The sequence below is a fragment of the Alligator mississippiensis genome, chromosome 7, assembly GCF_030867095.1.
Source record: "Alligator mississippiensis isolate rAllMis1 chromosome 7, rAllMis1, whole genome shotgun sequence".
In the NCBI taxonomy this organism is placed as follows: domain Eukaryota; kingdom Metazoa; phylum Chordata; order Crocodylia; family Alligatoridae; genus Alligator; species Alligator mississippiensis.
In genome coordinates, this window is record NC_081830.1 from 1,160,662 (window position 1) to 1,183,950 (window position 23,289).

General features: G+C 64.3%; 3 protein-coding genes across 4 annotated transcripts; all 3 read right to left on the minus strand.

Annotated features, from left to right (window-relative positions):
* Window positions 1–35: 35 nt before the first annotated feature.
* Window positions 36–4,496, minus strand: RUSF1 (RUS family member 1). 2 transcript variants are annotated; one of them, XM_059731482.1, is made up of 14 exons: window positions 4,460–4,496; window positions 4,146–4,291; window positions 3,956–4,033; window positions 3,759–3,873; window positions 3,445–3,490; window positions 3,295–3,327; window positions 2,822–2,927; window positions 2,376–2,477; window positions 2,233–2,303; window positions 1,581–1,765; window positions 1,414–1,471; window positions 1,247–1,317; window positions 972–1,133; window positions 36–728 (listed from the first exon to the last, which is right to left on the minus strand). In XM_059731482.1, exons 1-14 carry the CDS (start codon window positions 4,479–4,481, stop codon window positions 562–564), a joined length of 1,362 nt encoding a protein of 453 aa, XP_059587465.1. In that variant the 5' UTR covers window positions 4,482–4,496; the 3' UTR covers window positions 36–561. The 2 variants fall into 2 exon arrangements, with proteins under 2 accessions (XP_059587465.1, XP_014455665.3); XM_014600179.3 differs by having other exon boundaries at window positions 701–861.
* A 321-nt stretch (window positions 4,497–4,817) lies between these two features.
* Window positions 4,818–7,676, minus strand: LOC109285108 (zinc finger protein 497). The gene is made up of 2 exons (XM_019495481.2): window positions 7,433–7,676; window positions 4,818–7,207 (listed from the first exon to the last, which is right to left on the minus strand). The coding sequence occupies exon 2, from the start codon at window positions 7,175–7,177 to the stop codon at window positions 5,237–5,239; it is 1,941 nt and encodes a 646-aa protein (XP_019351026.2). The 5' UTR covers window positions 7,178–7,207; window positions 7,433–7,676; the 3' UTR covers window positions 4,818–5,236.
* Window positions 7,677–7,774: 98 nt separating this feature from the next.
* RNF40 (ring finger protein 40) lies at window positions 7,775–23,083 on the minus strand. The gene is made up of 19 exons (XM_059731412.1): window positions 22,883–23,083; window positions 21,122–21,289; window positions 19,536–19,701; window positions 18,611–18,814; window positions 18,215–18,336; window positions 17,959–18,105; window positions 17,515–17,589; window positions 16,867–16,986; window positions 16,450–16,629; window positions 15,692–15,827; window positions 13,771–13,892; window positions 12,796–13,307; window positions 12,463–12,580; window positions 11,843–11,992; window positions 11,198–11,410; window positions 10,453–10,578; window positions 9,852–9,992; window positions 9,211–9,312; window positions 7,775–8,911 (listed from the first exon to the last, which is right to left on the minus strand). Exons 1-19 carry the CDS (start codon window positions 23,012–23,014, stop codon window positions 8,735–8,737), a joined length of 3,111 nt encoding a protein of 1,036 aa, XP_059587395.1. The 5' UTR covers window positions 23,015–23,083; the 3' UTR covers window positions 7,775–8,734.
* Window positions 23,084–23,289: the final 206 nt, after the last annotated feature.

Sequence of the window (23,289 nt, forward strand, 5' to 3'; positions counted from 1 at the left end):
GGGTACAGCAGACACTGAAAACACTGATGCCTGTGTACAGCTTGAACTAGTTATACTGGTGCCCACTTAAGACAGACGCTGGTTATACTGGTGCCTGAGTGGAGCAGACACTGCTTAAACTGGTGCCGAGGTACAACAGGCACTGGTTCTTCTGGGGCCTGGGCACAGCTTGAACTGGTTATACTGGTGCCCAGTTAGGACAGACACTGGTTATACCGGTGCCAAGGTACAGCAGGGACTGGTTATACTGGTGCCTGGGCTTGAACTGGGCATAGTGGTGCCCAATTAGGACAGGCACTGGTTATACCTGTATCTAGATCAGGCAGGCACTGGTTATACTGGTCCCAGTGCTGGGATAGAAGAGGGGCCGGTTGAACAGGTGGTGGGGCGGGGGGAGAACCCAGGCATCCAGGAAAGAGAAAGGAGGACCCAGGCATCCAGGTGGGATATGGGTCATACTGGCCATACTGGGGTAAACTGGTGGTACTGGGTTATACTGGTCATATTGGGCTATCCTGGTACCAGGGTACGGCTGGCTCTGGGGTGGAACAGGGGCTGGTTCTACTGGAATGGGGGACGGGTGTCCGGGTGGGACAATGAGGCCACAATATACTGGGTCATACCGGTCCCCAGCTGCAGCTGGCTCTGGGGAGTGCAGGACCCAGGCGTCACGGGTGATGAGGAATGAAGGACCCAGGGGTGGGCAGAGAATGAGACTTTATAAGAGACTGGAAAAAGAGATGGTCCCGGCGAGGTCAGGGGTCGGCCGTCAAAGGTCCTTCTCAGGAGGGGCCCAATCCAGCCGCCAGTCCTCAGCCCCCAGCAAGGGGCGCTGTGTGGCCCAGCCAGCTGCCTCCAGTGCTGGGGGGGGTAACATGGGGCCATTACACCCCAGAACTGGCTGCATCCTCCCCCCGTTCTATGTGGCCGTGACACCCCAGAGCTGGGCGCATCCCAGGGCCGGGTCTCACCTGCGAGGAAGCTCGGGTAGAGGCTGTGCAGGACGTGGGCAGCCTCCGGGTGGGGGGCGCCGGGCACGGGGAGCTGCTGCGCCTCCAGGAGTAGCGCGTGGGTGCAGGCACGGAGCTCCACCCCTGGCCCCGCCCCCCACCGCAGCCCCACTGCCACCGTGCCTGCATGGGGGGGATAAAGAGGGGGATCAGGGGGGCCCGGGCACCTCGGTCCCATCTGCTCCCCCCGCCCCCCACACCTGGGTCCCACCCCTGCCACCCGGGTCCCGTCTCACCAGCGCGGGGGTCGAAGGCGATGAGGTAATCGGGGCCACCGGCCCGCTGGGCGTCCAAGAACTCGGCCTCACTGCGGGGGAGGGGCAGGGTGAGCGGGGGGCACCCAGGAGTGGGGGGGGATGACACGGAGGAACCCAGGCGACTAGATCTGGGGTGGGGGGCTCACCTGGAGGCCAGCAGGCGCAGGGGGGCACCCAGGGTCACCCGCAGATGATGCCCAAATCCTGGGGGGGGGGCAGAGATGGGATTAGGGGAGTTAGGTGCCACCTCCCCGGACATCTGGGTCCCTAATGCCCACCCCCCACTGGACACCTGGGTCCCACCCCGGCCCACCTGGTAGGAGGGGCTCGCAGGCATTGGCATAGGCGGGGCTGGGGGCGTGGCCATGGCGCAGGAAGTGATGCAGGGCCAGGCGGAGGCGGGGCCGGTTGAGGGTCTCCATGACAACAGCGCGCACAGCACGGTAGTTGGCGTAGAGGTGCAGCGCTGTCAGCGCCCCCCACAGGGTGTAGGTCAGCCTGGGGGAGGGGCCCTGGTTTAGGCCCTGCCCACAATCCCCCCTTCCAGCCTCCTCCATACCCACAATCCCCAGACCCTCCCACCATCCCTTACCACTCACGGCCCCTTCCCACAATCTCTTCCCAGGCTCCACCCTTCCCATGAACCCTTGCACCCTGCCCCTTCCCACAATCCCTTGCTAGCCTCTAGCCTTCCCATGATCCTTTGCCCCTCCCACCCCACCCCTTCCCACAGTCCCTTGCAGCTCCTGGCCCCTTTGCACAATCCCCTCTGCAAGCCTCCACCCTTCCCATAATCCTTTGCTCCTCCCACCCCTTCCCACAATTCCTTGCACCTCCCAGCCGCTTCCCACAATCCCCTGCCAGCCACCACCCTTCCCATGACTCCTTGCCCCTCCCGCTTCACTTCCAACAAGCCCTTGCATGTCCCTCTCCCTTCCCACAATGCCTTGCGCCCAGGGACTCACAGCAGCCGCCCAGTGACAAGGGGCACGAGGATGAGGCTCATGAGCAGCCCGGCTAGGTTCACCAGGGTCTCCTGTGGGGTCAGGGGTCAAGGGTCAAGGGGGGCCTGGCCCCACCCCCACCCCCTTCCAGGCCCTGCCCCTACCTGGCTACCATCCTTGGCAGAGACGTCAGCCATGTTGTCACGCCGCGCCTGGTGCTGTGTCAGCGCTGCCCGTGTGGCCCCGCCTGCCACGCCTACGATGCACTGGGGGGGGGGGCAGGGGTTAGGATGAGCTCTGCCCCCTCCTTCCCTGTCCCTCCCCGCCCACTCAAACCCCAACCCTTCAGGCCTGGCCACACCCCTTGTGACCAGCCCCTCCCCCCTTTCAAGCCCCTCCTCCCTCTCTACCCAAGCCCCATCCCTTCCTATTAAGCCCCACCCTGTTTAGGTCAGGTCACACCCCCATCCCAAACCCTATCCCTCCCTCATGCTAAGCCCCACCCTCTCCTTTTCAAGCCCCTCACCCTTCTCCACTAGGCTCCACCCCTCCCCCATACCAGCTCCCACCTAGGAAATCCCACCCCCCTGGGCCCAGGCCCCACCCCTACCTTGAAGAGGCCACTGGTGCAGAGAATAAGAGTGAAGCATGCTGGGAAGGCCGGGGCCACAATTTCCATGAAGATGGCGACGTCATTGAGGATGTCGGCAAACAGCCTATGGTGGGGGGGAGGGGGTGGCACCAGAAGGGTCAGAGGTCAAGGATGGGGGTCCCAGGAAGTCGGAGAGGGGGTCAAATGGTACGGACACGGTCAGAGGGCGGCTCGCCAATAGTCAAAGGTCATATCAGGGGGTGGAGGGGGGCAGAGGGCAAAGGTTACTCAGGTGAAACAAGGGTCACCAGCTGCCTAAAAGCAAAGGCAAAGGGCAAAGGTCACACAACACAAGGGCCAGAAGGGAGGAGATGGGGTGAAAGGTCACATGGCTAGTCAGGGGGCAAAGGTCACACAAGGGGGGTGTCCAAGGGACCAAGGCAGGGTCAATGGTCGCATGACACCGGGGTCAGAGGTCAGGACCGGCTTACCTCCACTGCTTGGCCTCACAGTCCAGCTGGCTCCTGGGGGGGAGGGGTGAAATATGAGAGGGGGGGTCAGCCCCCTGCCCCTCCCCCACCCCAGGGTGCCCGGGGGAGGGTGGGGGGACCCCAACGTTGGGGAGCAGTGGGGGGGCTCACCCCTTCATCCAAGCGAAGACAATGCGGCCCAGCATGCCCGTCCCATCTGCCTGGCACAGGGCAGGGGCCAGGGGTCAGCCCGGGGGAGAGACAGGAGTCAGGACCAGCGGTGGTCGCAACTGGGACCAGTATAGCCGGTGACTGGGGCCTATGTGAGGGAGCAACCCAGCCCAGCCCAGCAACTGGGACCAGTAATGCTAGGAAACTGGGACGAATGTGGCCAAGGAACTGGGACCAGTGTGGCTAGGAAACCGAGACCAGTAAGGTTGGGGAACTGGGACCAAAACTGCAGGGAGCAGTGGGGAGGCGCTGACCTTTGAGGATCCAGGTGGTGGTGGCGGCGGCCACGGAGGCGTCCCGGTCGCCCACGCCGACCCCGCGCAGCACGGCCTGGGTGGCCAGCGCCCCCGTCACGCTGCTCGCCAGCGCCTGCGGGCGGCACCTCGCTGTGGGCTGCCCCGCCCCCGCCCTTGGCCCCGCCCCCGGCCCGACGCCCCGCCCCCGCACTGACCTGCAGGGTGTCCCAGCACTGGTAGGGCAGGTAGTCGGGGCTGACGCTGCCGGGGAAGCCCTGGGGCAGGAACACGGACTGGGGGGGGGGCGGGCGAGTGAGAGGCGAGGCGGGGCGAGGCCTCGGGCCCCTCCCACACCCCCAGCACCTCTGCCTGAAGCCCCGCCCCCACTGAAGCCCCGCCCCTCACCGTGAGCAGGTCGCGCAGGCTGGCGGCCGGGCCGGCGGCCGCGTGGCCCGGCGGGGCCCGGAGGCGGCCGTCGGGGCCGGGCAGGAAGGGGCGCGGCGGCCGCGCGGGGCGGTGCTCCGTCACCAGGGCGCGGCGCGGCGCGGGGGCTGCGGGCACACAGCCGCGTCGCGTCACCCTCCGCCGGCGCCGGGGGGGCGGGGCGTGCAGCACCCGGATGCACACGTGGCACCGGCAGCATGCGGGGACCTGCCCCCCTCAGCGCCCCCCCCCCCCCAGCCGGGCAGGGACCCCCCCCCCACAGCCCCGGCGCCCACCTAGCTCCGCTGCAGCAGCCATGGTGCCGGGCTAGTGGGTAGACGTGGGCTGCAAGCGGCTCTGGGAGACTGAGTCCTCCCACCCCCGGCGCAGGGCATTGTGGGGCATGTAGTCCCAGCGGGGTTCCACCCCCCCACGGGTCCAGCCTGCCAGGGAGCCCCGGCACGCGGGACACGCCGGGCACCGCCGCCCCCTCCCGTGAGCATTCACCATAGAGACGCACCCCAGTGTGCCCCCCCACCGCCCCAAACCATAGAGCTCTCGAGTCCTCCCACATTGCCCTCCCCCCCACGGCCCGGGAGCCCCGGCCCCGGCCAGGCGAGGTGTGCGGCGCTGCACCAGCACAGGGCACACGTGTGACGGCGGAGGGGTTTATTGGATCCAGGTACAGCTGAGAGAGAGGGGGTGGGGGGGGGGTACAGGACAGGACCCAAGTGCCCCGGCTCCCAGCGCCCCCACGCCCAGAGACCCCAGACATCCCACCTCACCTCCTGCCCCCCCCACAAGAACCTATGTGTCCCCGCCCCCCTCCACAGGGCCTAACCCCCTCCCCCGCCATCCCTGGGGTGGGGGCAGGACCAACACCCCATTCCTTGCTGCAGGGACCCCCCACCCACTCCCAGCTATGGGGAGGGACATCCCAACCTAGACCCCCCCCCATTCCCAGGTACAGGGACCCCCCCACACACATTCCCTACTATGGAGACACCTTGGCCTAGCCCCCCCCACCCCCATTCCCAGCTATAGGGACACCACAGCCTCGCCCCCCCACCCTGTCACCCCGCTCCCTGCAGCGGGGCGTGCGCGGCGGGCACCGGGGTGCGCGGGCGGTGGGTGCGGGCGTGCTGGCGGAGGTTGGAGCGCAGGCCGAAGCGGCGCCCGCAGTCGGGGCAGGGGTAGGGCTTCTCGCCCGTGTGGGTGCGGCGGTGCTGGAGCAGGCCGGCGCTGTGGGCGAAGGCGCGGGGGCAGTCCCCGCACCGGTAGGGCCGGGCCCCGCCGTGCCCGCAGCGCCGGTGCTGGAGGAGGTTGGAGCGCAGGCCGAAGCGGCGCCCGCAGTCGGGGCAGGCGTGCGGCTTGTCCCCGCCGTGGCTGCGGCGGTGCGTGGCCAGGCTGGAGGACACGGTGAAGCGGCGCCCGCACTCCCCGCACCCGTAGGGCTTCTCCCCCGTGTGCGTCCGCCCGTGCTTGGCCAGGTCGGCGCGCTGGCTGAACCCGCGCCCGCAGTCCCCGCACCGGTACGGCTTCTCGCCCGTGTGCGTGCGCCCGTGGGTCGTCAGGTGGGACGTCTTGCCGAACACTTTGCCGCACACGGGGCACGGGTAGGCCCTGGCAGGTCCTGGGGGGCTCACGGGGATCCTGGGATCCCCCGGCGTGTCCATGGCAGCGGCATCATCCTTAGGGCTCTGCCTCCCTGGTGTGCCCTGGGGCACGTGGGCACTGTCCCAAGCTTGAAACACATCCAGCACGGTCTGGGGGCTGTCCTGGGCTCTAAGCGTGTCTAATGTGACCTGGAGTCCATAGGAGTCGTCCCAGGGTCTAAGCGTGGCCTGGAGGCCGTGGGAGCCGTCTTGGGCTCTAGGTGTGTCTAGTGTGTCCTGGACCCTAAGTGTGTCTGATGTGACTTCGACCTTGTCAGGAACTTCTTGGCCTCTAAGCGTGTCTACAGTGACATGGGGGCCGTCCTGGGCCCTAAGCGTGTCTGACTTGAACTTGAACCCATCGGGAACATCCCGGTCTCTAAGCATGTCTGACCTGGGCTCCACCTTGTCAGGAACACCTTGTCCTCTAAGCGTGTCTGACGTGACCTGGGCCCTGTCGGGGACATCCTGGCCTCCAATCATGTCCACAATGACATGGGGGCCTTCCTGGGCCCTAAGCGTGTCTGACATGACCTCAGCCCTGTCAGGAACATCCTGGTCTCTAAGCATGTCCAGCGTGACCTGGAGGCCATCCCAGGTTCCAAGCATGTCCGACGGGACCTTGACCCTGTCAGGAACATCCCAGCCTCGAAGCGTGTCCAGCGTGACCTGGGGGCCATCCCGGGCCCCAAGTGTGTCGGATGTGACCTTGAACCTGGCAGGAATATCTTGGCCTCCAAGCGTGTCCAGCGTGACCTGGAGACCATCCCAGGCTCCAAGCATGTTGACCTCGACCTTGCCAGGAACATCTTGGGCTCTAAGTGTGTCCAGCATGACACGGGGGCCGTCCTGGTCTCTCCTCGGGGCTCCACCCGGGGACGCCAACTCGCCCAGGCCCTGCTCTGGGCAGGGGCAGCGGTGGCGGGCCAGGCGGGAGGCCTCGGCGAAGCCCTTGCGGCAGCGGGGGCAGCGGTAGGGGCGGTCGCCGGCGTGGGTGCCCTGGTGGCGCAGCAGGTGGGAGCTGAGGGCGAAGGCCCGCCCGCACTGCCCGCACAGGTAGGGCCGCTCGCCCGTGTGGGTGCGGCGGTGCTGCGCCAGGTTGGAGGCCCGGCTGAAGGCCTTGCCGCAATCCCGGCAGGGGTAAGGCCGCTCCCCGGTGTGGCTGCGCTGGTGCCGGGTGAGCAGGGAGCTCTGGCTGAAGGCGCGCCCGCACTCGGGGCAGGCGTAGGGCCGCTCGCCCGTGTGGCTGCGCTGGTGCCGGGCCAGGTGGGAGCTCTGCCGGAACCTCTTGCCGCACTCGGGGCAGGGGAAGGCCGGGTGTGGGGGCCGAGCGGGGCCCGCCGGGTCGGGCCGGCCCATGGGAGGGAGGCCAGGTCAGGGCGGCTGCTCCTGTGGGAGGGAGAGGCGGAGAAGGGGGAGAAGCAGAGGCAGTTGGGAGCCCATAAGGAAGAGCCCAGGCATCCGGGCTCCCTGCCCGTCACACCTCCGTTCCCCCCGCCAGATCCCAGGTGCCTGGCCCCCCTCCTCTCCCCGGGAGCCCAGGTGTCCAGCCCCCCATCTCACCCCTAGCCCCACTGCCCTCCAGAAGGAGGTCCTTCCCCTCCAGGGGCTCACCCGCTGCCTCTTTGTTGCGGCCGGGGCGGGGACAGGAAGGTCCCTCGCTATTGCCTTCCCCACTGCCCGTACGCCTGCGTTCCTCCCCCCACCGATTCCGGGGGGCCCGAGGGGGGGGGGGGGGTTCGCCGTGGAGCTAAGCAGGGATAGACCAAGTCAGCGCTTGGATGGGAGACCTGGACACCTGTGGGGTGGGAGCAGGGGGATTAGGAGCCTGGATGCTGGGGCTCTGGGAAGGGGGGGGGTCCCCAACCATTGATGTGAGCCTCTTGACAAGTGTGCCCCAAGGAAGCCCCCCCCCAACCACTTTTTCTCCTCCAATCAGAGACCAGCACCCAGACATGGGATCCCAGCATGTGCCTTTATTGTCCGTGGCAATGACAGTCTATCCTCCCCCAAGGAGAGGACCCAATCCCTGGGACCCCCACCCCTCGCAAACCAGATCTCTACCAGGATCCACTTGCTGGACCACCCCTTCCCCCCAGGATCTTCACCAGAGCCACTCGGGTAAAAACTGAGTGGATCTCCCACAGGACCTGCTTGAAAGAAGGAATTTGATGGGATCCTGAATTGGTCTCTGGAGGATGTGGTCCCCAGTGCATTCCCAGCCCTTCCCACAAGCCCAGCACCAGAATCTCTGCCCCCCGCCCAGGACAGCAGGAGCAGGGGGACTGGCTCAGACCTCAGATCCCGAGGGGGAGACCTGGATCCCTGGTCTGCTTTGAGGGGATCTAGACTGGGACAAGCTGAAGGTCAGGTCTGGGCAGAGCTGAGTGGATATGCCCTCAGGATCTGTTCACTTGCTTGCCCCCCACCTCCTGGAGATTTGGGGGGGGGGGGGGAACTGAGGGGACCCTGGCAGGGAATAAGGCCACTGGGTCCTGTCTCCCCCCACGGACCTGGGATTGGCCTTCGCTGGGGTGAGCGGGGTAGATGACCCCCCTCCAAAGCCATAAGGATCCTACTGGGAGACCCCAGGGGACAGCAGTGGGGGGTCCTATGGGCAGATGGGCCTATAGGAGGTGTCAAAGGGGGGGTATCTCTGAGGGGGGCTTTCCGCTAGTGTAGACGTGGGAGCTGTGGTGGGGGAGGCCATGGGAAGGTCTGGGGGGGTGGCGCAGTCCACAGGGGTCCCTGCAGCTGATGTAGATGTGATGGGGGGTCCGTGGGGGCCGGTCAGCTGCTGGAGACACAGTGGAAAGTGAGTAGAGGTCTGTGGGTGCTCAGCTGATGCAGACATGGTGGAAGTCATGGGGGGTCCCAGGCAGAGGTCCCCGTGGAGGGGGGGGTCCCAGGCAGGGCTCAGCTGATGTAGACGCGGTGGAAGTCGTGGGCGCCGAAGGCAGCGTTGCACTTGGGGCACTTGCGCTGGCGTGACTCGTAGCGTGTCCGCACACACTCGAAGCAGAAGACGTGGAAGCACTTGGTGAGCACCGCGTCCTTCTTGCGCGTGTTGCAGCATGGGCACGTCAGGCGCGCCTGTGCCACCGCCACGGGACACAAGGGGACACGACATGGGTGTGGACACGGGACACACACGGGGCCGGGGCGGGGGGATATGAGAGACACATGGGACACAGGTCAGCCTTGCATGGCCCCAGCCCCGCAGCTGCAAGCTTCCCCCCAGCAGTGCCCCCACACTGCGACCTTCCCCCCAGACTGTGAGCTTCCCTCCAGCAGTGCCCCCTGCACTGCAAGCTGCCCCCAGCAGTGGCCCCTGCACTGTAAGCTTCCCCCCCGGCACCGTGAGCTGCCCCCGCCAGCAGTGCTGCGGGCACCTTGTACTCCTTGATCTCCTCCTGCAAGATCTCGTCAGCATCGGCGTACACCTCCACCTTGCGCTGCTTCTCCAGCTTGCGCCGCAGCCGTGAGATGTCCTCCTGCCCCCCCGGAACCCCCCCCAGCGTCAGCACAGGGGGACCACAGCCAGGTGTGCCCCCCTGCCCAGATGACTGGGTCCCCTAGGGCTAAGATACCCACCAAGGGCTCGGACACCCCCCAGGCCCACTCCCCCAGGGGCTATATGACCACCCAGGGGCCTCCCCAGAAGACAGACCTCCAAACCACCTTACTGCCCCCCAGGACCCCCCACTACGTATGCCCCCCCGAGGCCTTGCACCACCCACCCCCACCCACTGGAGACCCCCTCAGGGCCCCCCAGCTGTGAGCTTCACCTAACAGTGCCCTGGGGGCTGTGAACTCCACCCCCCCCGCCAAACAATGCCCTAAGACTGTGAACTTCCCCCAACAGTGCCCTGGCGGCTGCAAGCTTCTCCTCAACAGTGCCCTGGGGGCTGTGAAATTCCCCCAAGCGTGCTAGGGGCTGTGGGCTTCCTTTGAACGGCGCCCTGAAGCTGTGAGCTTTCCTAAACAGTGCCCTGAGGGCTGCCGACTTCCCCCAGCAGTGGTGGCATGGTACCTGGGCGCGCTTGAGGTTGAAAGACTCCTTCTCCTTGGCGGCCCGGTTCTCGGCCACGCAGGGCTGGATCTCGCGTACCTTGGCCTGCACGTGCTCCAGCTGCACCTTCAGGTCCTCGGCCAGCTGGGCTGCCTCCACAGCCTGTGGGGGGGTCATGAGTGTGGGGAACCAAGAAGTCCAGCTGCAGAGGACCCCAACGCACCCCCACCCCAATGCCTGGGTCCTCCCACCTATGACCCTTGTCCCCACCCAGTGAAACCCAAGTGCCAGGGTGCTGTACGCTTCCTTCTAGCAGTGACCCCAGGAAGGTGGAGGGTGCCTCCCAGGCTCCACCCCCTCCACGACATACTGCTGCCCAAACACCTGGATTCCCCGTACCTATACGTGCGCCCCCCCCCCCGCCAGCACTGAGCTTCCTCCAAGTGCCAAGGCTGTGAGCTTCCCCCAGCAGTGCCACCCACGCTGGAAGCTTGCCCCGAGCAGCACCCTGAAGTTGTCAGCTTTCCCCCCCAGAAGCACCCTTCACACTGAGAGCTTCCCTGCCCCCAGCAGCACCCTGAGGCTGCAAGCTTCTCCCCAGTAGTGCCGTGGCAGCGCCCACCTTCCTCTTGTGAAGCTCGAGGCCCTGGGAGCGCAGTGCCAGCTCCTTCTCTACGGTGCCCAGCGCCCCCTGCAGCACCCGCTCCTTCTCCTCCAGCTTCTGCACCACCTGCAACTGTGCGTCCACCTGCATGGGACAGGAGGGAGGAGGCAATAACCCAGGTGCCTGGGTCCCCCGAGGCAAGATGACCCCTACCTGGACACCTGAGTCTGCCGGGGTAGAGATATCCCCTGCCCGGACACGTGGGGCTGAGATAGCCCCCAGCGGGACATCTGGGTTCTCTGGGAGTGGAGCAGGGTCCGGCTGGTGAAACCGAGACCTTGGATACCTGGGTTCTCTAGACTGGAAAGAGGTTGGGGGCTGGGCACTAGGACACCTGAGGTCCCTGGGAGGGGAGTGGGGCTGGGGATGAGAGCAGGGGGGCTGGGAGCCTGGATTCGCTGGGCAGAGGTATCACAGCCCTTAAAGGCAGGGGTAACAGGTAGGGTCAAAGGTATACGTAGGGTCCCGGACTCCTGGGCTCTGCAGTTTGGGACCAGGAGGCTGGACGCCTGGGCTCTCGAGGAGCGGGGTAGGGCTGGGAGCCCGGACACCTGGGCTCCCAGGGAGACAGCAGGGCCAGAAGCCCAGATGCCTGGGTTCCCGGGGAGCGAGAAGGGGCCAGGAGCCGGGATACCTGGGTCCTCTGCATTTGGGGTGCGGCTGGGAGCCCAGACGCCTGGGTTCTCAGGGAGGGGGGCCGTACCTGGGCCTTGAGGGCAAGCACCTGGTCGGCCAGCTCGTCCTTCTCATCGCGCAGCAGCTTGTGGATCTGGTTGGCCTTGATCCGCTCCGACATGAGCTTGAAGTTGGCGTCATCCTTCTCGCGCAGCTGCTGCAGCAGCCGCAGGTTCTGCTCCTGCATGTCCTCGAAGGCCTGGCCCGTCACGTCCATCTCCGACAGCAGCGCCTCCTCCTCCTGCCGCCGGAACCGGGGGAGGAGAGGTGTCAGGCCCACCCGGACTCCTGGGTCCATCTGAGGTACCTCCCACCCAGATGCCTGAGGGGGAGAAAAACCCTGCCCAGGCACCTGGGTCCACTTGGGGTGAGATACCCCCCGCCTGGATGCCTGGCTCCTTCCGGGGCCAAGATGCCCTGCGCCCGGACTCCTGGGCCCATCTGGGACTGGGACGCTTGGGTCCCCCGGGCCTGAGATGCCCCCCACCCAGACGCCTGGGTCCCTCCTGGGTGATACTGTCCCACGCAGATGCCTGCGGGTCAGAAACACCCTGCCTGGACACCAGGGGCCTTCCGGGGCTGAGACACCCCCCACCTGGACACCTGGGCCCCAGATGCCAGGACCCCCCCACCCACCCCTCCCAGACGCCGGGGTGCCGTGGGGGGGCCGTGCCTGCTTGGTGGCGGCCAGTTTACGCTGCAGGTGCTCAATCTGCTCCTCGGCCAATCGGATGCGGCGCAGCGCGTCCTCATCCGCCAGCTTCTTGCTCTCTCGCCGCTCCCGCTCCTCCAGCTCCCGCGCCCGGCCCCGCAGCTCGTCCACCTGTCCCCCAGCACCCCAGGAGAGGGGGCGGGGTCAGCCGGGGTGAGGCCAGCCCACCAGTGATGTCAGGGATGTGGGGGCAGGGCCACAGGACCATGAGAACCAAGGCAGGGTCAGCCCTGTGATGTGGCTGATGTGGAGGCGGGGCCACAGGGCCATGAAAGCAAGGGGTGAGGTCACCCAAGGGCAGAGCAGGGCAGGGCCAGGCCACCAGTGAGGTCACTAATGTGGGGGCGGGGCAACAGCACCAGGGGAGCAAGGGGCAAGGCCAGGCCTCCTACGTCATCTGCATGGGAGTAGGCCAAGGTCCCGATAGGTGTCATCAGCATAGGGGCAGGTCCAGACCCCCATGTGACATCAACAAAGGGGCGGGACCAGGTAGGGGCTGCCCACACACATGGGCAGAGGGGCGGGGCCCAGACCTCCCACCAGCCTTAGGAGCCCAAGGGGCAGGGCGGGGCTGGGCTGACCTCAGCCTTGGTCTTGCGCTCGGCGGCCATGAGCTGGACCTTGTCGCGCTGCTCCTTGGGCGCCGACTTGTACATGTCCAGCAGCAGCTTCATCTCCTTCTGGCTCTCCTGCGCCTTCCTGCAAAGGGCCCGCATGCCTGGGTCCCCGAGCCGCCATGGCTCCTCCCCCTGGGTGCCCCAGCTGCCATGCCCCTTTGCCCCTTCCCTGGTTGCCTGGGTCCCCCACACCCCTCTGCTTCCTATTCCCGGACGCCCGGGACCCCCACACACCTTCCAGGCGCCTGGATCCCCCCCACATGCTCCCAGGTGCCTGGGTCCCCGCCAGCGGCTCACTTGAGCTCGGCGCGCAGCTGCTTCAGCACGTCCGAGTCCTTCTTCTTGGGGTCGTCGGGGCCCTTGGGCCGGTCCCGCTCCCGCCCGGCCGCTGCCGCCGCCTCCTTCTCCCGGTCCCGCTCCCGGTCCCGCGAGCGCGCCCTGTCCCGCTCCCGTTCCCGGCCCCCCCCGGCCTTGAGGGGTGGGGGCAGGGGGGGCTCACGGGGGCGGGGCGGGGGCAACGGGGGCTGTGGGGCTGGGGCCGGGGCCGCTGCCATCGGCTCCTCCTCCTCCTTCTTGATAACACCCCCCTCTGAGAGGGTGGGGCCCAGCAGAGGCTCCTCCTTCTTTGGCCCCGCCTCCTTGGGCTCTTTCTTGGGCTCTTGGGAGGGAGGCTGGCTCCCCACCAGCCCCTCCTCCTCCACCTTGGCCGGCCCCCCCAGCGCCGGGGCTGGCCCCCCACCCTCCTCAGCCCCTGGGGTGGGGGCGGGGGCTGCCGGGGCTGCCGGGAAACTGCTGGACTGCATACGGATCTGTGAGGGGGGAGAGAGCGTGTGAGACCCCCACCGGGACTGATGGAAATGTGTGACACCCCCCCCAGGCTGATGGGAAGATGTGGGAGATCCCTCCCCAGGATGGGAAACCATAAAACCCTCCAAGGGCTGATGGGAAGATATGAAACCCCCGGGGGGCTGATGGGAAGGTATAGACCCTGCCCAAGCTAGTGGGAGGAGGAGAAGAGATCCTCCCAAGGGCTGATGGAAAGGCATGGGAGACCCACAGGCTCATGACGGGGGAAGACTCCCGCAGTGGCTGATGGGAAGCCATGAGACCTCCCAGGCTGAGGGGAGGGCTCAGGTGAGATCTGGCGAGCGGATGGGAAGGTGTGGGAGAACCCCCAGGCTGCAGGGGGGAGACCCACCCCAGCTCTACATAGCCCGCCAGCCCCCCCACAAGCCTTGAATCTCCCCCCTTTGCCGCCCCCCCGGGCCTTGCCTTATTGATCTCGGCCTGGACCTCGCGTAGTTTGCGCTTGTAGCGCTGGACATCGCCCTTGAGCTGGTGGTTGTGGTTCTGGAGGCTGCTGATCAGGTGCCGCATCTCCCGGTTGATTGGTCCTGGGGGTGAGGGGAGCACTGTTAGAAGAAAGCTCGCGGCCTTGGACTGGGGGGCAGGGGAGCAGTTTGTGCTGGGGCACTGTCCCAGAGGAAGCTCACGGCATGTCTAGCCCCATCCCCCCACCACACTGTTCAGGGTTAAACCATGTCCCTCTCTGCCCCCCCACCCCCATGCTCTGGTGGTATGATCCACAATTTCCACTGTCCCCCCCCACCTCCCTTCCAGCGGTGGCGCAAATCTGAAAGACCTCCCTATACCCTGGGCTGTGGTATGATCCAAAAGCACCCCCCCCCCCAGCTGCAAAACATTGCAGAGTTTTGCCCACCCTCACCTGTGGTATGACCTAGAGGACCTCCCCCTTCAACTGTGTTACAAGCCAAGCACCCCTACTCCCTTCAGCTGTGGTATGATCCAAAGGACCCTCCCCTTGACCATGGTATGACCCAGAGGAACCCTTTCCCTCTACTGTGGTACAACCCAAAGCCCCCCACCACCTCAGCTATGGTATGACCCAGGAGCACCCCCTCCCTTAGCTGTGGCCCTCTCCCAGCCATGGTATGATCCAGTGAGGCACTTGCCCCCCCAGGATGTATTATGTGGAAGTAGATGCATGGGGAGCCTTCAGGCTGTACCACTTTGGTGCTAAGGGTGGGAAGCAGGACTGTACCACAGGGATACTCTGGGCAGTACCATATAGATACAAGGGCCCAGGATCATACCAAGCCTGGACTGCACCACATGGGCATGTACAATGCAGGGGGGAACCCAGGGTCATTACAGTTCTGGGCTGTACCATGTGGGTATGTAAGTGATTGGGGGGGGATGGACATCCAGGACTATACCACAGCTACCACATGGGGAGGGGGAAAAGAGATCCAGAGCCCTAGCACAGCTCTGGGATATACCAAATGGGTAGGTGAAAGGGTCACACAGGGCTCTACCTAGTGCTTCTCCTTGGGGGAAGGGGAGCAGAGCAGAAAATAACCCATTCAGGGCCCAACTACATGGGGGGGGGGCTAGGGATGTACCAACTGAGGTCTTGCAGGGGAGAAGGACTAAAGAAGCTCTTAGGGCCATACCACAAGAGAGCATAAGGGTGGAATGCGACTGTACCACATATATAAAATAAAGAAGGGGGTGAGTTGGACCATAAGACATGAGTATGCCTAAACGGGAGGGGGCACCCCAGGGCTATACCATGTGGCTGGGGGTGGGAAAATCTAAGACCATACCATGTTGCCAAGTGGGGGGGGGAACCTAGGCCATACCACATGGCTGGGAATTGCAGGGGGAAGGGACCCAGGGCCATACCATGGTGTTGGGAGGTGAGGGAGGGGGCAGGAATCAGGGCAATACAATAAAAAGCATGGGACCATAGCACCTGGCTGGGGGTAGACTTGGGGCCATATCACATGGCTGGGGTATGGACTGTACCACATAGGTGTGCTGGGACCCAGGGCCATACCATGGGGCAGTGTAGGTGGTTCCTAGAGGTGTACCACATAGATGGGGGCAGAAAAAAGAACCAAGAGCTATACCATAGGCTACAGGAAGGAAGACTGTACCCACAAGGGTGCACGGAGAGGGGTAGCTTAGGGTGTACCATATGGCTGGTTGGGGAGGAGTTGGGACCATACATACGTGTGCATGCGTGCAAGCAAAAATGGCAAGCTATACCACATAGGGTTGTGTACTGGGGGGGAAGTAAGACACCCCAGGCTGTACCATGCAGGTGTGTGTGGGCAGGGGGAACCCAGGGCTGTACCACATGGGTATGGGGGGAGGAATCGTCTCTCACCCGCCTGCTCGTTGGCAGCCAAGTTTTGCTCGAACTCGATGCGCAGCATCTCATACTCCTTGCGCACCTGGGCCAGCGTGTCCTCCAGCTGGATCACCTCCGTGCGCAGCTTCTTCTGCAGGTTCAGCTCATCGCTCTGCGCGGAAGATACCACCTTGATTGGGGGAGCGGTCACCAGAGAGCCCCCCCCCGGGAGAAATGGTACACCTCACAGTCACACACCGCCACACCATCCACCCAGATTGGTATGTTCTAATATCAAGGGTGTAGCTCCCATAGGAACACCCACTCCACCCACACCAGCTTCCCCCCACAGAGAATGGTATGCCCCAATGCAGCTGCCCACCCCTGTCATCCGGGAGGAATAGTTCATTCCAATAAAAGAGGGGTAGGTGTTCTCCAATTCCTCAGGGCACCCACCTGGGGCTGCCCTGTGAGCTCTGCCCCCTCCCCCCCCACCAGGAGAATGGTCCACAATGTCTGCCCCACCTCTACTAGCTATAGACACCCCTCATGTTGTGATCCACACTGGCCAGGCCCCACCCCTCCCAGCTATAGCCCCACCCCCTCCTGAATCCACACCTCTATCCCAGGCAAGGCCCCACCCACTCAGCTACAGCCCCGCCCCATCCTTTAGCCCCGCCCCTCTCAGCTATAACCCATTGGCCACACTCCTATTCCAAATGAAGTCCCAACCCATCAGTGCCCCCACCCTACTTAAACTGTAGCCCCACCCCTCCTGGCCCTTCCCCGCCCACCTCCATGTGCTCGATGTGCCGCAGGTGGGAGTTCTTGGTGGTGAGCAGCAGGGCACGCGCCTCGTCCAGCTGCGTCTTCACCTGCAGGCTCTCATTGTACAGCAGCGAGAACTGCGACTGCAGCACCTTGTAGTCCAGCGTCTCCTTCACCGCCTCCTCGGGCAGTGAGCGCAGCGCCACCTGCGCCGCGTGAGGGCAGGGGGGTTAGTGTGGTCACAGGGACCCAGGCGTCCGGGCTCCCAGCCCCCCTGCTCCGGCCCCCCCATCCCCCGCCCCAGACAACCCAGGTGTCCAGACAACCCAGGTGTCCAGACTCCCAGGCCCCCCCCCCCACCCCCTACACCTTGACTTCCCAGGCCACTGCCCCCCCACAGGCATGAGGGTCCCCCCAGTCTGTGCCAGGCCCCTCCCAGGCACCTTGAGCTGCTCGTTGGTGCGCACAGCCTGCTGGAGCTCATGCTGCAGCTTCTCCAGCTCGGCCATGCGGCTGTTGGCCAGCTCCTGGTTCTCTTCCAGCTCCGCGTTCAGCATCTCAAACTACCAGGGAGGGGGCATGGGGGTCCGACTGGGAGCCGTGGACCCCACCCCAAAGCCCAACCCCCACCCCCATACCATAGACCCCTGCCCAAGAACCCTGTCCCAACCCCATGGACTCCCTGAGCCCAGCCCCTACCCCACAGACCACCCCCTCCCTGCCCCCTAAGAGCCCAGCCCTCACCCCATGGACCCCCCCCGGAGCCCAGCCCCCACCTCAAGACCCCTTCCACCCCACAGACCCCCCCCCAGAGCTCTTTCCCCCACCCCATGGACCCCTCAGCCGAGCTCTGCCCTACCTCATAGACCCGCCCGCACAAGAGCCCAGGTCCCATTGCACAGACCCCCACCAAGCCCTGCCCCCACCCTATCAACCCCCCCAAGAGGCCAGCCTCCACCACATGGTCCCCCCAAGACTTATCCCCCACCCCATAGACCCCCAAAAGCCCTGCCCCTACCCCCCAGACCCCCCCAGACCTCCCACCCCATCCCACAGACACCCCCCCACAACCTGCCCCACCATCCCCATACCTTCTGCATGCTGAGGGTGATCTGCCCACCCTGGAAGCCACCAGAGCTGCCTGAGGCATAGTAACCTGAGTTCAGCTGGGGGGGGAGGGGGAAGACATGGGCGTGAGTGGACAGAGCCTCCCCCCCACCCCCCTGACCTGACCTCAGCTGTGGCAGGGGGCTGGGGTCACTCCCTGCAATACCCTGCAGCCGCGAATCTCCCGGGCACAGGGCCACAAACCGCCCCCACCCCCAGCCATGAACCCAGGGGTCAGACCCACTGCCCCCTGACTTCCCCCCACCCACACAACTGGGTTCTAACCATGCAGCCCCCAATGCCCCCAAGCTTCCCCCACCCCCCTGGTAGGGAACCCAGGCATGTGGGCTTCCAGCTCCCACTGCTCCCCATCCGCCCTCCAGGGGAACCCAGGTGTCCAGGGGAAGGGACCTCGCCCACACACACACCTGCTCCAAGGCCTCAGCCAGGTGCTTGTTGAGCTTCTGCTCCCGCTTGCGCAGCTTCTCAATGTCCCACTGCAGGTCCTCCACCGTGGTCTCCATTTCTAGCACCTTGGTCTCCGAGGACATCACCTTGTCCTGCAGCTCCGCATACTGCCGGGGAAAGGCGGGGGGCAGGGTGAGCTAGACCCCAGAACGGGGCCCCTGGAGTACGGCCGAGATGTGGCCAGCTCTGGGGTGGAGAATGGGCGCGAGGGCCCACCTCCAGCGAGATGCGGTGGTGCTTCTCCTGCAGCTGCATGGTCAGGTCCTGCAGGCGCCGGTTCTCCTTCATCAGGTCCCGGTTCGAGCTTTTTGGCCCCTCATCTGGCGGCTCCAACTCCTCTGAGAAGGGAGAGAAGGGGTGGGTCTGAGAACCCAGGCGTCCGGGCTCCCAGCTTCCCCATGTCTTGTCCCCCAGATCCCACCCCTCCCAGAGAACCCATGAGTCTGGACTTCCAGCCCATCCTACTCCAGAAAACCCAGGAATCCAGGTTCTCAGCTTGCCCACTCCCATAGGACCCCAGTGTCTGGACTCCCAGGTCCCAGGGAACCCAGACACCCAGGCTCCCAAGCCCCCCACCCCAGGGAACCCCAGTGTCCAGGCAGGGGGTCTCACCGCAGGCCTGGATGCGCTGGCACAGCTCCTGCAGGCGGCGGTGGGCAGTATCAGCGCTGGCCACAAGGCGGGACACAGCGGCCTTGGAGAAGGCCACACGGCCCTGCAGCTGCAGCTCCACCTCCTCCCGCCCACTGGCCCCCAGCGCTGCCACGAAGGCCAGTGCCGGCCCTGTCAGGGGGCCCCCGGCCCACACGGCAGCACCTGCGGGATGGACAGGGGGCGCTGGGAGGAGGCAGGCTACACCCACAGCTCCTAAAGCCCACCCATGGATCCTAAACCCCTCCCACTGCTCCGAAACCTCACCCATCCAGCCTAATCTTACCCATAGCTTGCTGGGCCAGACCCACACCTACTAATGCATGCACATGGCTGCTAAGCCCCACCCACACCTGCTAAACCCCACCAATTTAGCCAAATCCTATCCACAGATGGTCAGGCCCCCCCACAACTCTAGCCCCACCCCCACCCCACCCCCAGCTTAATCCCACCCATACCAGCTCAGATTAAGCCCCGCCAGAGTTGCCTACATGGCCTAGCCCTGCCCACATCAAGTCCTCCTGACCCCTCCCACTGCTACCCAGGCCACAGCCCCCAAGCCCCACCCACCCAGACTGATCCCAGTCATACCATTAGAGACCCCCGCATAGGTGTGCAGGGCCCACCCATATCTGCTAAGTCCCGCCTACCCACCTTTGCCACCCTATCACAGTTTAGGTTGTACCCAGACTGATTAGGCCCTGCCTCTCCAGTCACACCCCCACACCCCATAGCCAACCCCAACATCTCCAAAGGCTCCACCCACTCTGCCTAAGCCCCCACAGCTACTTCAGCTCTACCCACTCTGACTAGGTCACACCCCCACCACATCCCACCCATACCTCCTTTACCCCACCCACATTGGCCCAGGCCCCGCCCCACCCACCTCTCCGGTCAGGCCCCTCAGGCTCGGGGGCTGGGGCGGGCTCCAGTTCGGTCCCTGGGAGCTCAGGCCTGGGTTCCTCGGGGGTGGGAGCCACAGGCTCAGCTGGGCCAGGAGGGATCCCGTCCCCATCGCAGCGCCGCAGCAGCCCCTGCACGTTTTCGTCCAGCTGGGGGGGAGGCAGGGGGAGTCAGGGGACCCAGGCACCTGGGCTCCCCAACACCCCTGCTCTCATCCCCCAGCCCCCCCACTCCCCAGAGAATCCAGGCATCCAAGCTGCCAGAGCCCCCTGCTCCCACCCCCCAGAGAACCCAGGTGTCCAGGCTTCGAGCCCCTCAGCCCAGAGAACCCAGGCGTCCAGGGCCCGATACATCCCTCTATGCTGTCTCCTGAAAGAACCCAATCGCAGAATATGCTATTTTTTTTCAGAGAACTAGCCAATTGCCCATCAAGAATGATAGGGGAGAGGGGTAGACGGGGATGGAGCACCGCCACCCACCACCCCCGCTGCCTCCCAGGAATGGGGAGGGGGGAGAAAGTTTGCACTCAGTTGCCACCAGGGGGCTACAGCAGAGGTGGGGGCAGTGATGGGGGGCAGCACTGCCACTGGAAACCCCCCCCCCCCTTTTCCTTCCTGCTCCCCTCTTCCCCACCACCACCACTCCCTGCCAGCTGTTGCTGGGGGGAAGGCAGTGCGGCAGCTCCCTCTGCCCAGAATGCTCCAGGCCCTTGAAGCCTAGCAGTGTGCAACTTCTTGGCAGCACATGTGCAGTTGACCCAGAGCATTATGGACAGAGGCTCTTCTTTTAGAATAGGTGGGTTTTTAATCAGAGAATAGACGATTTTTATCAGAGAATGGGACGGTTTATAATCAGACCATTGGCCGGGTTTTTTAATCAGAGAACCGCAATTTTTTTTAATCAGAGAATTTGAGATTTTTTTTTTTTATTTATTTTTTTTTAAATCAGGGAAAACCAGTATCCCTGGCTATAAGAGGGGACCAGCTGGTCACTGCCCAATTGCAGAGCCCTTGGAATTTCTGGTTCTAAGGGCCAGACCAAATAAGGAGTCCTGGGCATGCCCAAATTAAGCCACCAGTAAAAGACCAAATGAAAATGTGAGCGTGTGATGGTGTGGTTAGAGCAAAGGAACACATTGATAGGATATAAGACACGACCAGTATGATGATCACAAAGACACCAATCAACAGTACCCAGAAATGCAGAGTTGGCAAAAGAAAAAGCATAAAAGGGTGGAAACAAGGAAGTTGGGTGTATGTCATTGTCCAACACCTGGACTGAAAAACAGCCATTACCCACAGATGAACTGACTGGCCACCTTTTCTGTGAAGCAGAGTAACATCTGGGATTGGGCGAGACTAAATGTTTCTGTCTCTCTCTGTGTTAATAAGGTTAGATTTTAGTTAAGCTGAATTATGAGAGATGTATTCCATATTAAACTCCGAGTTGATTATGCTTTGGCTACCCTTTAGCACCGTGGGGGCGTAACAGAACCCAGGCGTCTGGGCCCAGATACAGCCCGCCACAACCCCAAGACAACGATCCTGGGGGGAGGGGGAGGGGGGGTACCTGGCCCCAGTAGCGATGCACGATGAGCAGGGTGGCGTCGTCAGTAGCCTGGCGTTTCTCCAGCTTCTCAATGCGCTCACGCAGATCATCTTCACAGGCCTGCCGCTGCTCCAACCGCTCCGCCAGCTTCTTGTTCTTGAACTGCAGCACCTTCAGGTCCATCTCTTCCTGCAGTGACACAAAGGGAGGGGTTACTGTGGGCCCCTTGCCTGCCAAGCTGCCCCCAGCCCCATACTGCTCTCTAGCTGCTCTGCCAGCCCCCCACCCGTTACCCCCAGCCCTGTGAGCTGCCCGGCAAAACCCCTGCAGTCACTCCCAAGCCCTAAGCTGCTCCCCAGACCCCTAAGCTACGCCCCCCACCGGCATCCCTGCAGTTGCCCATTACCCGCAGCCCACTCAACTGCTCCCCAATAGTTACCCCCAGACCTTCAACCTGCCCCCCCTCCACAGTTACTCCCATCCCCCTAAGTCTCTCCCACAGACCCCTGAACTGTCCCATGTTGACAGCCGTGGCCATTTCCAAGGGGCCTGGAACAAGCTGCAGAAGTGCTGCCAAGCAGAAAATCTAGAGCAACAGGTGCCGCCTCAGGGACATGCAGGCAGCGAATCATGGCTCTGCCCTGGTCCCACACCATCGCTGCCCCGGGATCCTAGCCTCGGCCCTGCCCGCCCATGCTGCTCCCGAATGCCACCCCCCCCGACGCAGCTCTATCCCAGCTGAGCACGGAGCAGAGCCACTTCAGCAGTTTTGGTGAACTGTTGCACGGGGTGCTGACCTGGCCCACGACACGCCCTATGTGGCCCATGGGCCAAATCACTGTCCATCCCTCCCCTAGGACCAAGAGATTGGTGCCCACACAGAAGTGACCGGGAGAGACATGCGAGTGCCGCAGGCCTGGTTCTCCCCAGTTCCCGATGAACACCAACCCTGAATCGTAACAGGTAAGTAGGTAAGTCATCAGAGTCTCCCTGTCCCTGAAGAAGGGTGTTTGCGCCTGAAAGCTTGCAAAGAACAACTTTCCCAACTCTCTGAGTTGGTCTAATAAGAGGTATCACGTCTACCCAAAGAAACTTGTCTGCCCGTGTCCTTAGACCCACACGGCCGCAACCAGCCCCACTAAGTCAGTGCAAGGCATTTGCCGCAGAAAGAGGCAGTTTCCCCCCTCCCCCTCTCCTGATATGCATCGCACCCTGTAATCAAATGAAATGGCAGCAGCGGCCAGAGGTGGGTAAGCGGGGCAAGGGCACCCCTTCGGCAGCCGCACAGGAAACAGGGGCTGTCACGGCAAAGCTGCTCAAGTGGCCCCACAGCCCAGGTAACTGCCCACCCCTGGAGACAACGGATGGACGGACAAGAGCGGGGGCGGGGGAATCGATAAAATGACGGAAAGGGTAAATGGACGAGATGGATGGACACATCAGCGGATGGGTGGAAGAACAGACGGATGAGATTCGCGGGTGCGCGGGTAGATCGGATGGACGGGGCTTGTCGGAGGGGGCCACGCAGGGAAGGGCGAGCGAGGCGGGGGTGAGATGGGGGGGGGAGGGTAAGCGCGCGAGCCGGACGGATACAAAACTCTCAATTCTCCAGTTAGGAAATACCCCCCCCCAAATCTGCACGTCCCCACAAGTGGCGAGCAGCACGGCTACCCGCACACGCACCCGCCCAGCACAAGGGTTTCTTTTCAAGCCACCCGGAAGCCCCCCCACTCGCCACCCGCAGCACGGGGGGGGGGGGGGAGGGTCCCCCGCCGCACTCACGGTGGAGGAGACACCGCCCAGGCGGATGGGCTCGATGAGGGTGGTGGTGGTCTTCTCCTCCCGGGCCGCCTTCTTGTCGGGGGGCCCGGCGGGCCCGTCCCCCGCCGCGCGCTTGCCCCCGGCCCCCGACATGGCGCTGCCCGAGGGGCTGCAAGGGGCGGGGGGACGGCGCAGCCCCGGCGGGGACGCGCCTGCGCACTGCGGGCAGGGCCGGGCGTGACGCGACGGAAGCGCGACGCGGGCGCGGGGTCAGAGGGCGTGGAGGAGGGGCCGGATGCTCCTCCCCTCGCTGGTGGAGTTGTGGGGGGGGACTCCCGCCGGGTGAGCAAACACGTCCACTTTTCGCTCTTTTTTATTTCAACCGAAACGACACCGTTACTGTGTGTGACCACGGCGTCGCACTCCCT

Excerpts from the sequence above, each read along its gene's own strand:
- RUSF1 (XM_059731482.1), bottom strand. The coding sequence starts at position 4,481 with ATGGCTGCTGCAGCGGAGCTAG. Across the intron at positions 3,328-3,444 it reads GTCTTCGCTTGGATGAAGGG|GAGCCAGCTGGACTGTGAGG; the intron begins GTGAGCCCCCCC and ends CCTCCCCCCCAG. Across the intron at positions 2,478-2,821 it reads GCACCAGTGGCCTCTTCAAG|TGCATCGTAGGCGTGGCAGG; the intron begins GTAGGGGTGGGG and ends CCCCCCCCCCAG.
- LOC109285108 (XM_019495481.2), bottom strand. The coding sequence starts at position 7,177 with ATGGGCCGGCCCGACCCGGCGGGCCCCGCTCGGCCCCCACACCCGGCC.
- RNF40 (XM_059731412.1), bottom strand. The coding sequence starts at position 23,014 with ATGTCGGGGGCCGGGGGCAAGCGCGCGGCGGGGGACGGGCCCGCCGGG. Across the intron at positions 18,106-18,214 it reads ACCACCGCATCTCGCTGGAG|TATGCGGAGCTGCAGGACAA; the intron begins GTGGGCCCTCGC and ends TTTCCCCGGCAG. Across the intron at positions 9,313-9,851 it reads TCAACCTCAAGCGCGCCCAG|GAGGACATCTCACGGCTGCG; the intron begins GTACCATGCCAC and ends CCGGGGGGGCAG.